At 41.6% G+C, this 19,048-nt stretch overlaps 1 protein-coding gene across 2 annotated transcripts in view; it reads right to left on the bottom strand.

Annotated features, from left to right (window-relative positions):
• The window catches only part of LOXHD1 (lipoxygenase homology PLAT domains 1), a 425,609-nt gene that overhangs the window by 298,790 nt on the left and 107,771 nt on the right, over positions 1–19,048 (bottom strand). For both annotated transcript variants that reach the window (XM_077463060.1, XM_077463059.1), the window contains exon 8: positions 370–484. In XM_077463060.1, coding sequence (XP_077319186.1) covers positions 370–484 — 115 coding nt within the window. The remainder of the gene's footprint in view (positions 1–369; positions 485–19,048) is intronic.

Genomic DNA, 19,048 nt, shown 5'->3' with positions numbered 1-19,048 from the left:
ATCCCTGTAGGCAAGCAACCTTTGGTACCAAAAGCAACATCCGTCTCCTAGATTTAGTGTTTCATTTTACTTTTCCTGCCTGAACAGAAACGTACCATATTGGGCCAATTTGTAATAAAACCTTAAATGAGAAGGCTGTATTTCTGCTTATCATGTGCACAAGTTTGGTAAACCTGCGTGGCATGTACTGTATATCTCAAAAAACACAGAAATAAGTCACAGAATGAATACAGAATGATACCATGTGATGTTATACTGTTGACTGAATAACATTCTAAATGCCCTTACTGTATTTTTTCACACATTGGTGACAATGTACGAATCAACCACAGATCCCGAAACATACATTGTGTGATCCATTGTACTTACTTGCTGGTGAGATGGATCTTGGGTGTAATTCCAAACTCCCCAAAGAGGGTGACAAAGACATTGGCATCAGTGCCGGCTCCTCGTACATCTCCAGTTATGGTGACCACTTCATAAACTATTGAGAGGAAAAAGAAAATGGCATCCATTGAGTTGTTATGAATAATACCAAACAATCTCTTCATTAAAGTGTACCTAAACTCAGACTACCCTATGGACGCTAGGAGCTGGCCATATTGGTGAAGGTGCAGGTCAAAGTTGGGTAGTGCTTACTGTTCCTAGACTCCACTCCTGGCTAATGATTGCACAGTGCTCCAAATTTGTGTGATTACTGTATTTATTGGCGTATAACACTCACTTTTTCACCAAGAATCGGTTGCCAATAGTGTGTGCGTGTTATACGCCAATACTTAAATTTTAGCTGCCTCGGAGGGGACAGGGAGGGGGATGGGATGAGCGCCATTAGATTATATACAGTGAGAATCTCCTATTTACTTGGTGGCCTCTGTAATAGGAATTCCCGTCTCCTGGGCCGCCATTGGACCACTGTTCTGTCTATAATAGGAGATTCTCACTGTATGTAATCTGTCAGCACTTGTCCCGCCCCCCCTCCCTCTCCCCTCTAGGCTGCAGTTGATGTGGACTGATGAGGCTGCATTGATGGCACTTGTGAGGCTGCAGATGGACATTGATCAGGCTGCATTGATGGCAATGATGAGTCTGCAGATGGGCACTGACCTAAAGAATTTTTTCCTGAAACTTCCCTTTTAAAATTAATTTGCGTGTTATACGCCTGTGCGTGTTATACGCCGATAAATACGGTAATCTCCATTACTTGAAATTAAAAATAGTAAAGAGTGGTGAGAGTGCCATCATCCCAGACTTATATAGAAAAAGAATACCCTCCAGAATGTAGGGGACTATTGCAGGCACAGCAGACAGTATGGACACAAAAATAGTATAAAACAGTATTTTATTACAGTACATATCAGAAAAGGTTAAAAGAGTACAATCATAAAATAAATAGTGGCTTGTAAATAATGCATCCACAATACAATGATATTGGTTGCCAAATTTTGAGACATCCATGGTTTTACATGATCAAGGTCTTTGGCAACCAATATCAAAAGCTATTTTATTGCAATAGAGACCTATTGTACCATGGATTTTCTGCAATAAATGCTTCTGATCTGCCTACTAGCAAACTTGTTCAGGTTGTATACTGCTCCTCAGTTTAGTTCCACTATAAAGCCCCGTACACACGACCGGACTTTTCAACATCCAAAGTCTGACGGAATGATTCCGGCAGACTATTCGATCGTGTGTGGGCTGCAACGGACTTTTGATTCACAAAAGTCTGACAGACTTTAGAAATGGAACATGCTTCAAATTTTTCCGCCAGAACTCTGCCGGACCCAGAAATCCGCTCGTGTGTGTGCTAGTCTGACGGACTAAAACCGACGCTAGGGCAGCTATTGGCTACTGGCTATAAACTTCCTTATTCTAGTCCAGTCATACGTCATCACGTTCGAATCCGTCGGACTTTGGTGTGATTGTGTGTGGCCAAGTCCGTTCATTCGGAAAGTCCGTCAGAACTCTGTCAGAACTCCGTCAGAACTCCGTCGAAAGTCTGCCGGACTTAAGTCCTGTCGTGTGTACGTGGCATAAGATGTAAATAGATTACGGCAGGGCTTAAAAGAGAAAGAAATTTTGTTTTTTAAGGGTAGGTCTACACAATACACTGTTGGAAATTTAAACCCCAGATAGTGTCTTCTATTTTCCCCCTGGACTGGAATGTTTATTTATTTTACATTATGGATAATGTAACTGGAAGAGGCAAACACACAGGTGATTAGAAACAGAGTACGGAATTATGGTAGGAAGATCCCACTCAGCCCACCAGGCTCCATCTGTAAAGATAATATTGCCTAATAGTGGATTGGCAAGTTTTGTTTCCAACAGCAAGGAAAGGATCTGAACCTCTGTTAGGTTTTTGATGCTGTCTGTGGCCCCATAGAGGAAATTTCCTTAGTTCTTCATGTTCCACATGTGGTGGGAATATTCCCAATGGGGAATTGGAGTGATAAAAATCCAAAACTTTCAAACTCGATTATGAAATGTATTAAAGTAAATGGTGGGTGGTATTTCCCTACCATACCAGGTAAAACACCTGGATGCTCTCAGGAGAGGGTATACATTACAACAAAGCATGTCTGGGTAGCTCAGTGGTATTGCATTTTTGAATGAGTTGTGCCAGTCTGAATTTGTGGTTTAAGGGGCATTCTGGCATTTTCTCCAGCAAACAGATAACAGCAAAAATGCAAAAATAATGAGCCACTTGGATCTCCTATCAGCAACCCCACTGCTCTTGGCATTGGTCCCTCAAGCCCAGCTCTCTGGCTCTCCTGGTATATTCAGCCTGACCTCTGTTTAGGGGAACTCCTGTCTCTCTTGCCCTTCTAAAGCGTATAAAAACTCTCCCCTGGACTCACTAATTGCCTCAGCGCTCTCAGTCCTTCAGACTTGCTTTGCTGTCCCAGCTCTACCAGTCCTGTAGGCAAGGAATCTCTCCAACATGGTGTCTTGTCTCCCAAGTGGATCACCTCTCCTGTTTGGAGTACACACCTATCTCCAAACAAGGGCACATGCCTATCTCCCAACAGAAGAACCCCAGAGCAATGTCCAGCTCTTGGCTTATAATAAGTATGCAGACTTGAACACGCACATGGCCTGCAGGTCTCCAGCAAGACCTGGACACAGGATTGAAAGTAGAACTATAGACAAATCTTTTTTTTCCCATTTTGGATAGAACCAGGGAGGGTTATAACCCCTGTCAGATTTTTTTTTGTTCACCATCTCTGTCCCATTTCTGAGATTTCCCTTCACTTCTTGTTCCATAGCAAAACAGGAAGTGAGAGGAAATCCCTGTAAATTAAGGGAATTCCTTGGAGACCCCCAAGTCACCAGAACTAGTGTCCTCATTGGAAGATTTTACCTTATTTTTCTGGGGATCACCCAAAATTTGGGATTTTCTTTTACTTTCACTTTCAATGATAATGGTAAACAGGACAAATAGAGAGGGTTAATCTTCTTAACGGGGGCACCGACAGCAATAAAAACTAACCTGCCTTAATCCCTTTGCACTCTATTCAAAACTAAATTTTTTTTTTCGTTTAGTTATACTTGAAGTTTTCTACCAAAGACAATTTGAAGCTTTCAAACTCCAAGCCCTGAGCTACAAAACCCAGAGAACACTGACAAGCCAGCCTTCTCCACTGCAAAACAATACTCTGGATCGTCACACCTTAAAGCGGTTGTAAACCCCACTTTGTTATTTTTATTTATAGGCTTACCTTTAGGTAAAATTAATATCTCCTAAACGTGCACCAATTAGGAGATGTTCACCCTGATGTCAGCGGCACATGCTCTCTAAAGGTCCAGCATACCTTTCCGGACCTTCAGAACTTTTTGCCAGAACCAAGGGCTCCTACGTGCATGCGTGAGAGTGACGTAATCGCGGCTCCGGACACTCACAGCGCTGGAGACCACGATCCTGGAAGAAAGGACGGGGGAAGATATCAACCTTCTCAGCAGGGACCGGGCACCGATGGAAGGGCCTCCTTCTAAGGTGAGTATTTCTGCTAGTATGCATCACATTATGCCATTGTCTTGCAGACTTTTCTTTTTTTTCTTCTGCTGCCTATCCTCACACTGTGGAAGGCCCAGCGCTCTCACACTACACACACATTTTATATATATATATAAAAATATATATATATATATAAAGAGTCCACAGGATTGCTGCACTTGAACGTTCAAACATGAATTACATGAATAACGTGATATGTAAATATGTTTCCATTTTGGGCTCACAAGCTCACGCCCTTCTTCAGATCAAACACACATGTAAAGTTTAAATACCTTTAATTTACACATTTGGAATCAATTATGTGATCAATATGTGCACACACACACACACACACATACTGTATATACCAGCCTTTCAACCAGGATTTCACAGTTTCTCAAGAGGTCACTAGAGGTTCCTTGAGCTACAAGCAATGATGGATTTTGATCTCCCACCTACACTGACCATCAATGTAAAGGGGGAAATTTTCTACTGACGTCCAAAGTTAAGGGCCATTATTACCTTTTTTTTTTTTACTGGAATATTTTTTTTTTCATATTTATCATATAGAGCAGTGATGGTGAACCTTGGCACCCCAGATGTTTTGGAAATACATTTCCCATGATGCTCAACTACACTGCAGAGTGCATGGGCATCATGGGAAATGTAGTTCCAAAACATCTGGGGTGCCAAGGTTTGCCATCACTGATATAGAGCAAAGGGGGGGGGGGGGGGGTTGTAAAATTCTTATGTCAAAATTCTCTTGGTACAGCACATTCTTTATTACTTTGTTTATTCCCATTTTTACTAATTACACTAATATACCATAAACAATAGAGAGAAAGAAAGAATGACCAGCTAAAGCATATAGTTTCAGTTATAGTAAAATAATTACTGTTTTCTACATTTTCTAACTTGTCATGATGTACACTGCATCACCAGAATAAGCGCAAACAATATCATTGGAGTGAGTTTGCATGCTCTCCCTGTACTTGCAAGGGTTTCCTTCCACACTCCAAAAAAATGCTAATGTCCTGTACACACGGTCAGACTTTCCGACGGAAAATGTGCGATCGGATCTTTTTGATGGAAAATCCGATCGTGTGGGGGACTTTTTCCGTTGGAATTTCTGACACACAAAGTTTGAGAGCAGGATCTAAAATTTTTAAACTGAGGAAAAAAAAAATTTTATATATATTTTTGGGGGATATTATAGCAAAAAGTAAAAAATATAGCTTTTTTTTCAAAATTGTTACTCTATTTTGTTTATAGCGCAAAAAATAAAAACCGCAGAGGTGATCAAATACCACCAAAAGAAAGCTCTATTTGTGGAAAAAAAAAGGACGTCAATTTTGTTTGGGTGCAATGTCGCACGACCGGCAATTGTCAGTTAAAGCAACGCAGTGCCGAATCGCAAAAAGTGCTCCTGCCAGGAAGGGGGTAAAATCTTCCGGGGCTGAAGCGGTTAATTAAACAAGCTGAAATTGGAAGCTGATTGGCTACCATGTACAGCTGCACTTGATTTGCACTCTCCAGTTTTAGTAAATCAACCTTATGGATCTAGCCCAAAAAAAGCTGAGATGGATATATACAATGTATGCTTACTTTATGTACACTTAAATATTCTGTAAACTCTTAATTAAATATTACTATTTACCGTTTATATCTTCTGAGAATATTAAAAAAATTTTAGTGAACTTATTGTCTTTTATTGTATTTTCATTATTATTATTATTTTTACTGCCTAATGCCACGTACACACGACCGGACTTTTCAACATCAAAAGTCTGACGGAATGATTCCGGCAGACTATTCGATCGTGTGTGGGCTGCAGCGGACTTTTGATTTGCAAAAGTCTGACAGACTTTAGAAATGGAACATGTTTAAAATTTTTCCACCAGAACTCCGCCAGACCCAGTTCCTACCGAGAAATCCGCTCGTGTGTATGCTAGTCCGACGGACAAAAACCGACGCGAGGGCAGCTATTGGCTACTGGCTATGAACTTCCTTATTCTAGTCCAGTCGTACGTCATCACGCTCGAATCCGTCGGACTTTGGTGTGATTGTGTGTGGCCAAGTCCGTTCATTCAGAAAGTCCGTCAGAACTCTGTCAGAACTCCGTCAGAACCCCTTTGAAAGTCTGTCGGACCTAGTCCCTCAAAAAGTCCGGTCGTGTGTACGCGGCATAAGGGTTTGTTAAAGCAAGCGGTCAATGTACTCATTTTAGGCTGGGTTCACACCTATGCGAATTGGATGCGGAATTCGCTGCATCCAATTCGCAGAGCAGGAGAATGTGACCTGCTCTCTATGGAGCCGGTTCACATATGTTCGGGGCGGCTGCGGAGCGCACTGCGTCTTTAGATCCATTTCAGAGCCAAATTAAGGTAAAGATTCGGCCCTGAACCAGAGAATGGGGATGCACAGCGTTCCTGTGCGATCCGCAGCCGGTTTCGGTGTGAACAGAGCCTTAATGTGCTGTTATGATCAGTTTATTTAGCATAGAAAGTGAAAGCAGCTGAACCCCTTCCCTTCACCCTTTAACTTCTGACGCAAAGCCTAACCTTGACCCTTTACTTCTTGACACCCGTGGAAACGCAGATGTCCAGCAGCAAGGTGGGTGGACTTTACACTGTATAAAATGCGTCCATGGGCAGCAGATATTTCTCATTATGCACTCCCAGCGCAGGGACCGAGCTGTCAAAGTCAGCTTTTGGTATCTAGTAATCATGGGGACCCAGCGGGACCATCTCCCGAGCATGTGACCACTGTGACAGCCAATCGGTGGTAAAGACCTTGTTAAATGGACACAAGGGCTGGGCAGGAAGGGGTTATACAAATTAACCACTTCAGCCCTGTAAGGTTATGCCCCCTTCATGACCAGGCCATTTTTGGCAATACGACACTGCATTACTGTAACTGACAATTGTGCGGTCGTGCGACGCTGTACACAAATAAAATTGACAGAATTTTTTCCCCACAAATAGAGCTTCCTTTTGGTGGTATTTGATCACTTACTTCTGCAGTGTTTATTTGTTGCGATATAAACAAGAAAAGACCAACAATTTAAAAAACAAAAACAAAAAAAAACAATATTTTTTACTTTCTGCCATAATATGGTACATAGCCAATAAAAAAAAAAAAAAAGCTACTACTATATTTTTGGTATAAAAAAAATCCTAATAAGCGTATATTGAATGGTTTGTGCAAAAGCTGTAGCGTCTACAAACTATGTGATAGATTCTGGGACTTTTTAAATATTTTTTATTAGCAATGGCGGTGATCAGCGATCAGTGGTAAAACAAATTGCACTGTCACTGTATAAATGACACTGGCAGGGAAGGGGTTAACACCAGGGCTCTAATTGGTGCTTAAAAAAAACTGCCCCTCTACACAGGAATCCATGCGCCGGTGTCCTGAAAGGGGCCAGACACATGGATAGGGGAGGTGGAGATGGATGGGGGGCAGTGCCTGCCCCTATTTAAAGAAACAAAATGGTGTATAAAAAAAGTGTCCAGTTTTAAAATCCATATATTTCATGCGAGAAAATAATAAATGTCAAGTCCCACAAGCCACTGATGGATGTGCTCTTCAGCAGTGCTTCTTTTTCCAATCCAATGGAGTGCTGCAAACACCCTATGTGCTCCACCACCAGTCTCAATAGAATGAACTCACCAGAGCAAGTTGCTGATGGGATTATAAACCGGATTATGTGCTTTTTGCCTCAAAGTTGAGTTGTCATCAGTATAGGCATAGTGGGGAAACCCTACAATAGGACACTTGTTCCAATTACAACTGTCTTAAAAGGGATTTTTCTCACTTTGGAGATATTTCCCCCCACTTGCTGTTCTGTCCATGGGACAGGAAGTGAAGTGAGGTCTCCCCAACGAGATAGAGATGTAAAATAACTTGACAGTTGTTTAATTCATTTTGCTGCCACCGACATAAGCTGTAACTTGGCAGCAGTGGTAGATTTTACAACACACAATGCATCTAAATTTGACAAGACGACTGTAAAGCCACAGATCTATTCCATGGATCCCTAGAAGTGCTGCAAACAGCTCCCTTGGATGCACCACCCCACCGCCGTGTATCCTTCACTCTGTTATCCCACCTGCAGGTATGGGGCATAGAGGGTGTCACCAGACAGAGAAGAGGGAGACCAATGAATATCCATTCTTTGATCTCCCCTAGCCAGTAAGAACAAGCGACAAGGCCACTGTGGAAGAAGCTCTGATTGGTTATGATGAATCAACCCTAACAAGCAAGAGTACTTCTCAACCTATCTTCGTACTTCCCTTGGTTAACCACAAGAGGCCTGTGGGCTGAACGAAAAAATTTGTTTAACAGATTCCTCCATCAACAGTATACAGCCCGGATAGACATACCTCTGAGAGTATTGTATTCTGACAGCGAGCTCTGATGGCTGTCAGAATACAATAGGCACTGCAAAAAAGTGACTAAAGCTGATTGGTTGCAGTCACTTTCCAGGCAAGAATTATCCTTCTACTATTATCCTGGTTTCTACTAATTTTGTATCGAAGGGTTGGGTGGGTGTTGGGTATTTGAATTAAAAATTTGGTTGCATAACCAGATAACCATATCTTGGGCCTCTCTAAAGACATCCTAATTAAAAATTTTAGTTTTGGTCAGATGTTTGGTTTGTTTGCCAGTTTGGTTTGGAAAAGAGATTCCTCCATCCATGCTATACAGTGCAGCTTGACAAAACCCCCTTGCTGTGCTATTGTATTCTGACAGCTAGTGACTTGATTGGTTCTGACTGGATGCAGCAGCTGTTTGTCCGACAATTTACCACTCAACTATTTCAATTGAAGGATGTGGGGCAAGCAGGGCCACCTATAAAGCAAATTCCCACCCATTCGTCTGAAATTTGCACAGAGTATGGCTAGCTTAAGGTCCCTTTCACATGGTTGATCCAATCAGGTCAACTTGTCAGTTTTTCAGGCGGACCTGATTGGACGATCCATGTATCCTTATGGACCAGCTGGTGTAAATGGACTTGTGTCCATTTACACTCGCCTAACTCCAATCCGATTTGGTCCGCTAACAAAAAAAAAACACAAGCTGATCTGTCCCATTCCATCTACGCGGATCAGATCGAAGGGCAGTCGGGTGTAAACAGACAGCCGGTCTGTTTACATCTGGCCACAAATAGAGCAGAGTGGGCTGTGTCTGCATCTGTTCTGTATAAACTGAGCGGACATGTGGAATGTGTCATCTGCCCGCTCTGTTCTTCACAGCAAGGGATCAGCAAACAGATCTGCTGCAGGGCAAAGCAGATTTTGTCCTGTGTGAAAGGGGCCTTGGTGCCCATATTACTGGGCAAAAAAAGTATTTTATCCCCTGCTGATTTTGTACATTTGCCCACTGACAAAGAAATTAGTCTATAATTTTAATGGTAGGTTTATTTTAACAGTGAGAGACAGGATAACAAAAAAAACAAAAAAAATACAGAAAAACACATTTCAAAAAAATGTATACATTTATTTGCATTTAAGTTAGTGAAAAAAGTATTTGACCCCTTCGCAAAACATGACTTAGTACTTGGTGGCAAAACCCTTGTTGGCAATTACAGAGGTCAGACATTTCTTGTAGTTGGCCACCAGTTTTGAACACATCTCAGGAGGGATTTTGTCCCACTTTTTGTCTCCAAAACATCACAGCTTTGAGGCTGAAGTTTGGTAACTCAAACCTTCAGCTCCCTCCACATATTTTCTATGGGATTAAGGTCTGGAGACTGGCTAGGCCACTCCAGGACCTTAATGTGCTTCTTCTTGATCCACTACTTTGTTGGCTTGGCCATGTGTTTTGGGTCATTGTTATGTTGGAATACCTATCCACGACCGATTTTCAATGCCCTGGCTGAGGGAAGTGGTTCTCACCCAAGATTTTATGGCACATGGCCCCCTCCATCGTCCCTTGATGCGGTGAAGTTGTCCCCTTAGCAGAAAAACACCCCCAAAGCATAATGTTTCTAACTCCATGTTTGATGGTGGGGATGGTGTTCTTGGGGTCATAGGCAGCATTCCTCCTTCAAACTTGGCGAGTTGAATTGATGCCAAAGAGCTCGATTTTGGCCTCATCTCACCACAACACTTTCACCCAGTTCTCTGAATCATTCAGATGTTCATTAGCAAACTTCAGACGGGCATGTACGTGTGCTTTCTTGGGCAGGGGGACCTTGCGTGTGCTGCAGGATTTCAGTCCTTAGTGGCGTAGTGTGTTACCAATTTTTTCTTGGTGACTATGGTCCCAGCTGCCTTGAGATCATTACGAAGATTTTCCCGTGTAGTTCTGGGCTGATTCCTCAATGTTATCATGATCACTGAAACTCTACAAGATGAGATCTTGCATGGAGCCCCAGACCAAGGGAGATTGACAATTATTTTGTTTGTTCTATTTGCAAATAATCACATCAACTGTAGTCACCCTCTCACCAAGCTGCTTGGCGATGGTCTTGTAGCCCATTCCAGCCTTGTGTAGGTCTACAATCTTATCCCTGACATCCTTGGACAGCTCTTTGGTCTTGGCCATGGTGGAGAGATTAGAATCTGATTGATTGATTGCTTCTGTGGACAGGTGTCTTTTATACAGGTAACAAACTGAGATTAGGAGAACTCCTTTTAAGAGAGTGCTCCTAATCTCAGCTCGTTATCTGTATATCAAACACCTGGGAGCCAGAAATCTTGCAGATTGATAGGGGATCAAATACTCATTTCTGGATATTTTTGTTGTTATTTTGTCTCTCACAGTTAAAATAAACCTACCAGTAAAATTATTTGTCAGTGGGCAAACATACAAAATCAGAAGGGGATCCAATACTTTTTTTTCCCCTCACTGTATATAAATAATCAATAATACTTATACCTGAGTGCTATATATGGCTTAACAGTAAATGTTGGTGTATATAAGCAGGTTCTTCAAAAAGTTTCTGTACTTTTCTTAAAGCGGGATTCCACCCACAATTGACACCTTTCAGGGGGGAGGGGGGTGGAGATACCTGTCAAAGACAGGTATTTTCACCCACTTCCGGGCATAGACTCCCACGGGAGTCTACGCCATTTCCTGCCCTGCCGCGCTGTCTGCTGGGACACACACGGGTCTCAGACAGCGCGGACAATTCCTATTGCGCTGCGCGACTCGCGCATGTGGGAACCGGGAAGTGAAGCCGATTCGCTTCACTTCCTGATTACCTCACCTCGAATGGCGGCGGCAGCAGCCGAGGCCCGAGCGGTCGATCGGCCTCGGCTGCCGGCATCGCTGGAACCCGGGACAGGTGAGTGTCCATTTATTAAAAGTCAGCAGCTGTAGTATTTATAGCTGCTGGCTTTTAATATTTTTTTTTTGGGCGGAATCCCTCTTTAACTCTATTAAATATAAAAAAAAGCATGGGAGCTTTTTGAAGACCCCTTGTATATAGATAGATAGATAGATAGATAGATAGATAGATAGATAGATAGATAGATAGATAGATAGATAGTATATATACTGAATATATAGTATATATATTTTTTATCACAGAAAAGTTTGTGACTTTCAGTCGGCATTCTACTTCATCCCATTGGTGTTCAGTAAAAGTCAGAACTCTTCACAATCATCAAACCACGTCTTGATGGAGCTGGCTTTGTACACAGGGCCACAGTCATGCGGAAACAGAAAAAGGGTCTTCACCAAACTAAGGCCGAAAGTGCAGAATTGGCTAAAATATCTCAGAAGCTGTTGCATTCCTTCACTGGAGACACCTGAATTCAGTTTCTAGAGGGGTTATTTACATACTTTTGTCCATACTGTACGTTCAATGGTCGAATATCCACAAACCTTTGCCCATACAGTATATCATATTTATTGACCTACACCTACAACCCAACAGTTAGCAACATGGGGATACTAACTACTATAAGTTAAAAATAATCACAAAAGGAATGAAAAGTTTTAACTTGTGTCTCAAACTAAAAGAACCAAAACTGTAGCTATGATATACCCCTATTCGCACAAACCATGTAAATGCCCTTTACGTAATGATTCCCTAAAAATTACATACTGTAGAACTACTAAACTACTTAAAATAAACAGCAACACATCAAGTTACATATGTTTATGCAAATATTTCCATTCCTATCATTAAAATTAGATTTAGCCATTGATTTTCACCAACCACCATTAAGTTAGAAATAGATGTATTGGTACATGGGATTGCCTACAAAGTTTGAGGAAACCCAACCATCAAACCTACCCAAAAATATGTGCACCCCTCCAAATGATAGACTTTAGGTCTTTCCAGTGAAGGTTACTTTAATAGTACAGCACATTTTAGACAATTGTGAGCTTCCAACATTGTGTTAACCACTTTGGGGAAGGTTATTTTCCGTTGCAGAAAGATTGTGCTTCTGTGCACAAAGCCAGCTCCATGAAGACATGGCTTAATGAGTTTGGTGTTCGGAAGCTTGAGTCACCAGTAAAAGATCTCTGACCTCAACCCTACTAAACACTTTTAGAATAAGTTGGAACTTTGATTGTGAGACAGATCTTCTCATTCAATATCATTACCCGACCTCACAAATGCTCTTTTGACTGAATGAGCACAAATTCCCACACTCCAAAACCTAGATGTTATAGCTACAAAGGGAGGCCAACTCCATATTAACCCCCATAGATTTGTAATGGAATATACAACACGCTCACAAAGGAGTGATGGTCATGCATTCAAAATCTTTTGACCATATAGTGCATAAAGCCCCCCTTTTTTTTAATTATCCTGTCTTCCATTAACCACTTGCTTACCGCATAACATACAGAGGCAGGGTGGCTCCCCTGTCCTGGACCATGTACCTAGCTTGGATAGGAGTGAGGGAGGCGTGCTGGGATTAGACACAGTACAAGCCGATCAGCAGGTGCTGGCCTGTGGATAACCGTCGGCACCCACTGATTGGCAAGGAGGAAGAAATTACCAGCTGATCTCCGCCAATACTAGTTAAAAAATAGATAAATAAATAAAAATGCCAGTATACTGTATATACCATAGTTTGTGGATGCTATAACGTTCATATAGACCAGTGATTCTCAACTCCAGTCCTCAAGGCGCCCCAACTGGTCATGTTTTCAGGATTTCCCTCAGATGAAACAGCTGTGGTAATTACCAAGGCAATAAAATTGATTAAATCTCCTGTGCAAAATAATGCAGAGCCTGAAAACTTGACCTGTTGGGCCGCTTTAAGGACTGGAGTTGAGAAACACTGGTGTAGACCAATCAATATACGCTTATTAGGATTTTTTTTTTTACCAAAAATATGTAGCAGGATACATATTGGCTTAAAATTACGAAGAAATTTGATTTATAAAAAATTTGTATTGGATATGTTTTACAGCAGAAAGTAAAAAATATTGTTTGTTTTTCAAAATTATTATTATTATTTTTTTTTTTTATAGTGCAAAAAAAAAACCCAGTGGTGATCAAATACCATCAAAAGAAAGCTCTATTTGTGGGAAACAAATGGCATACATTTTGTTTGTGTACTGTGTTGTCCAATCACACAATTATCAGTTAAAGTAATGCAGTGCCAAAAAGCAAAAAAATGGCCTGGTCGTTTAGGGAGCTCCACAGAAGTAATGATGTAATCATGTACAACTTAGATTATTTAAAATGGTATATTCTTTTTTACACTGTGTGTAAGATATCATTCAATGTGATTAGTTGGACTGGCTGTTTCACAAGGCTTCCGTTTTGCAGCTTTATATACCTAGGACAGTGATGGCGAACCTTGGCACCCCAGATGTTTTGGAACTACATTTCCCATGATGCTCATGCACTCTGCAGTGCAGTTGAGCATCATGGGAAATGTAGTTCCAAAACATCTGGGGTGCCAAGGTTCGCCATCACTGACCTAGGACCTTTTTAATAAATCTGAAAAGAGGTTGATCTTGTCTCCCATGGCAGCCAGTCAGAGGACTGTTTCCATTCCTAGCTTGCACCACCACAATAGCACCTGGTATCTCATTGGTCACAAGACACTGTCGCCTCTTTTGCTCTGCATTTAAAACCATGGAGGTTGATTTACTAAAGGCAAATTGGCGGTTTATTTTGCAAGGGGATTTTTACTTTAAAAGGGATTTTTTTCCTTTAGTTTAGGGAATGTGGTAATATTCACTTTGCAAAGAATAATTAATCATGTGTAAGAAAATTTAAAAACAAAAACACTATTTTTGCTTGCACATGATTGGAAGATGGAAATCAGCAAGGCACCTCTTTCACTAAGCTAAAGGAAGAAAAATTACTTTGCAAAGCGAACAACCTATTTTTGCTAAATTAACCCGTATATTAGGGATATGCAATTAGTGGACCTCCAGCTGTTGCAGAACTACAAGTCCCATGAGGCATTGCAAGACTGTGACAGCCACAAGCATGACGCCCAGAGGCAGAGGCATGATGGGACTTGTAGTTTTGCAACAGCTGGAGGTCCGCTAATTGCATATCCCTGCCATATATGTTAAACTTAGCACACATCAGTCATACCTTTTTTCTTGTAGTAATCCTCCTCTTCCTCATTAGAGGACTCGGATTTGTACTGACGCAACTCCAGTTCATACTGTTCAAGGTAATTCAACTTTTTTGGCTTTTTGGCTTTGTCGGACTTCCTTTTTTTGTCTGAATCCTTGCTGGACTTTTTGGATTTTTTCTTCTTCGAACCTCCGTCCTCTTCATCTTCCTCTTCGTCGTCCTCCTTTTTCTTTTTCTTTTTCTTCTTATCGCCATCCTTCGACTTGGACTTTTTCTTTTTCTTGTCTACGACTTCATCTTCCTCATCATCCTCCTCCTCTTCTTCCTCAACTCTCTTCTTTTTTTTATGCTTCTCTTTCATGTCATTATTATTGGTCTCTGTTATAGATTCAATGTCATGTTCTATAAAGTCTTCTTGTTCTTCCTCCTCTAGAAATTCTACATCTTCTACTGCCACATCCTCTTCCACCTCTTCAAGCTCTTCATAGACTGGAGGAGTCTCTTTTAACTTTGATTTAGGTTCCTTAAATGATGCCTTCGCTTTCCTCTTTGACTTTCTGAAGAGTTTTTTTACTGGCTCTGGCTCCTCTTCATCCTCCGATATTGCCTCTACATCTTCTATCTCCTCAAGCTCTTCTACCTCATCAAGCTCTTCATAGACTGGAAGAGCTTCCTTTACCTTTGATTTAGGTTCCTTGACTGATACTTTACTTTTCTTCTTAGGCTTTCTCACAGGGTCTTTTACTGGCTCTGGCTCTTCTTCATCCTCCGATACAACTTCTACATCTTCTATCTCCTCAAGCTCTTCTACCTCTTCAAGCTCTTCGTATATTGGTGAAGCTTTCTTTAACTTTGATTTAGGTTCCTTGACTGATACCTTACTTTTCTTCTTGGACTCTTTCACAGGGTCTTTTACTGGTTTTGGCTCTTCTTCATCCTCCGATACAGGCTCAGTCGGCTTTGATGAACTTTTCTTTTTGACGTGGCTTGCTTTACTGCCGCTAGACTTCTTCTTGCCCTTTGAGTTAACTGACCTTTCTTTCACGTCCTCATCATCTTCGCCCTCTTCTATTTCTTCTTGGCTCCTGGTTTTATTCTTTCTTGGTGCCATCACTTATTCATTTACTTTAAAACGTGACTTTTTGCCCTCGTGTCCGGCTCAAGTAATGATGTTGCCGGAGATATGAAAAATTGGCCAATCAGGTGCAGGTCCCTTAATTAAACGGACCTGAGAAGGGGTGCATGGTTAAACCTCTGATGTTGCGTTTTGCTGTTACGGAAGGACTATCTACCTGTCTCTATTACTTCGTCCTGCCAGGAGTGAACTCATGAAAAATTACTTACTCTTTCGTGTGTCATGTGACCGGCAGAGAAAGCAACATGAAAAGAGAGATACACCAGGCTAGCTTATCTTACTGCACTGAGTTCCCTCTCCATTATTCATAGTTTAGGATCGCTTTACAGATAGAGATGGCTCAGTTGTGCCTTCAATATAGTCCAATGAGTCCACCTATCATTAAGTGATTGATGAGGGGAAGACTGCATAAAAAGGACAAAGGGTTCAGGCTTTAGAAAACCCCTGTAAAACCGAAACGGTGCTTTAGTCTCTTGCAGCTCGGGCCTAAGAAGGTTTTTTCTATTCCGCTATTCTGACTTGTCTTGTCATATTGCTGTGACAGTAATTATTTAGCGTGTTGCCAATATGTAACACTGGTGGTGTATTAACAGACTCGCTAACATAGAATCGGTCATCCTGTGATCAAATTCCTCAACAACAAAGGGAAGTCCCAGTGTGTGCACACCGCCCTGGACAATAATTAGTACCGGCAGCAACCAGTTATGTAAGAAGAGGATGGTTAAATTAATAGGAGCAAAACCCGGTAGACCACATAGTAAATTTAGGGATGACAAAAGGTTTGTGGAAGCAGCTCACCACCATAAGAAATTAAGACTTGCGGTTGAGGGGGGGGGCTCAACCCCATTTTTTTTTTTTTTTTTTGCCCTCTTCACAGCGGACAGGAGTGTTGACATTATCCCCCCTTTGCAGTTCATAGGGCAGTATCGATGCCAAATGCAACCCATTGGGGCAGCACACAACCGCCCCGCAACTGCATGCGCTGTGCATCACCTATCACCTCCTTACTGCCTGTCAGGCGCCTCTGAAAAGCAATCTGACCAAGCTGGTGAAGATGGGAGCCCCTGCAGCGCTGACATCTTGGCATGGGGGGGGGGCTTCGCTTTAAGGTAGCACATAATGTGCTAGTATACGATGAGAGTTATGGAGGATTTTAGGGGATGAGGAGGATTATGGAGGATTTTAGGGGATGATGAGGATTATGGAGGATTTTAGGTGAGGATCAGAGTTATGGAGGATTTTAGGTGACGATGAGAGTTATGGAGGATTTTAGGCGAGGATGAGAGTTATGGAGGATTTTAGGCGACGATGAGGATTATGGAGGATTTTAGGGGATAATGAGAGTTATGGAGGATTTTAGGGGATGATGAGGATTATGGAGGATTTTAGGGGATGATGAGAGTTATGGAGGATTTTAGGTGATGATGAGCGTTATGGAGGATTTTAGGTGATGATGAGAGTTATGGAGGATTTTAGGTGATGATGAGAGTTATGGAGGATTTTAGGTGATGATGAGAGTTATGGAGGATTTTAGGTGATGATGAGCGTTATGGAGGATTTTAGGTGAGGATCAGAGTTATGGAGGATTTTAGGCGAGGATGAGAGTTATGGAGGATTTTAGGCGACGATGAGAGTTATGGAGGATTTTAGGCGACGATGAGGATTATGGAGGATTTTAGGTGATGATGAGAGTTATGGAGGATTTTAGGTGAGGATCAGAGTTATGGAGGATTTTAGGTGACGATGAGAGTTATGGAGGATTTTAGGCGAGGATGAGAGTTATGGAGGATTTTAGGCGACGATGAGGATTATGGAGGATTTTAGGGGATGATGAGAGTTATGGAGGATTTTAGGGGATGATGAGGATTATGGAGGATTTTAGGGGATGATGAGAGTTATGGAGGATTTTAGGTGATGATGAGCGTTATGGAGGATTTTAGGTGATGATGAGAGTTATGGAGGATTTTAGGTGATGATGAGAGTTATGGAGGATTTTAGGTGATGATGAGAGTTATGGAGGATTTTAGGTGATGATGAGCGTTATGGAGGATTTTAGGTGAGGATCAGAGTTATGGAGGATTTTAGGCGAGGATGAGAGTTATGGAGGATTTTAGGCGACGATGAGAGTTATGGAGGATTTTAGGCGACGATGAGGATTATGGAGGATTTTAGGGGATGATGAGAGTTATGGAGGATTTTAGGGGATGATGAGAGTTATGGAGGATTTTAGGGGATGATGAGGATTATGGAGGATTTTAGGGGATGATGAGAGTTATGGAGGATTTTAGGTGATGATGAGCGTTATGGAGGATTTTAGGTGAGGATCAGAGTTATGGAGGATTTTAGGTGAAGATGAGAGTTATGGAGGATTTTAGGCGAGGATGAGAGTTATGGAGGATTTTAGGCGAGGATGAGAGTTATGGAGGATTTTAGGTGAGGATGAGGATTATGGAGGATTTTAGGTGATGATGAGAGTTATGGATCATTTTATGTGACAATGAGAGTTATGGATAATTTTAGGTGATGATGAGAGTTATGGATGATTTTAGGTGAAGATGAGAGTCATGGAGGATTTTAGGTGATGATGAGAGTTATGGAGGATTTTAGGTGATGATGAGAGTTATGGAGGATTTTAGGTGATGATGAAAGTTATGGAGGATTTTAGGTGATGATGAGCGTTATGGAGGATTTTAGGTGAGGATCAGAGTTATGGAGGATTTTAGGTGAGGATGAGAGTTATGGAGGATTTTAGGCGAGGATGAGAGTTATGGAGGATTTTAGGCGACGATGAGAGTTATGGAGGATTTTAGGCGACGATGAGGATTATGGAGGATTTTAGGGGATGATGAGAGTTATGGAGGATTTTAGGGGATGATGAGGATTATGGAGGATTTTAGGGGATGATGAGAGTTATGGAGGATTTTAGGTGATGATGAGCGTTATGGAGGATTTTAGGTGAGGATCAGAGTTATGGAGGATTTTAGGTGAAGATGAGAGTTATGGAGGTTTTTAGGCGAGGATGAGAGTTATGGAGGATTTTAGGTGATGAGGATTATGGAGGATTTTAGGGGATGATGAGGATTATGGAGGATTTTAGGTGAGGATGAGGATTATGGAGGATTTTAGGTGATGATGAGAGTTATGGATCATTTTATGTGACAATGAGAGTTATGGATAATTTTAGGTGATGATGAGAGTTATGGATGATTTTAGGTGATGATGAGAGTTATGGAGGATTTTAGGTGAGGATGAGAGTTATGGAGGATTTTAGGTGAGGATGAGGATTATGGAGGATTTTAGGGGATGATGAGGATTATGGAGGATTTTAGGTGACAATGAGAGTTATGGAGGATTTTAGGTGAGGATGAGGATTATGGAGGATTTTAGGTGACAAAGAGAGTTATGG

Source organism: Lithobates pipiens, unplaced genomic scaffold (genome assembly GCF_037356315.1).
Source record: "Lithobates pipiens isolate NorthernLeopardFrog02 unplaced genomic scaffold, aLitPip1_a1.2 Scaffold_3, whole genome shotgun sequence".
Classification (NCBI taxonomy): Eukaryota; Metazoa; Chordata; class Amphibia; order Anura; family Ranidae; genus Lithobates; species Lithobates pipiens.
The sequence above is the reverse complement of the archived record's forward strand: the minus strand, read 5'-3'. Positions and strand labels throughout refer to the sequence as shown.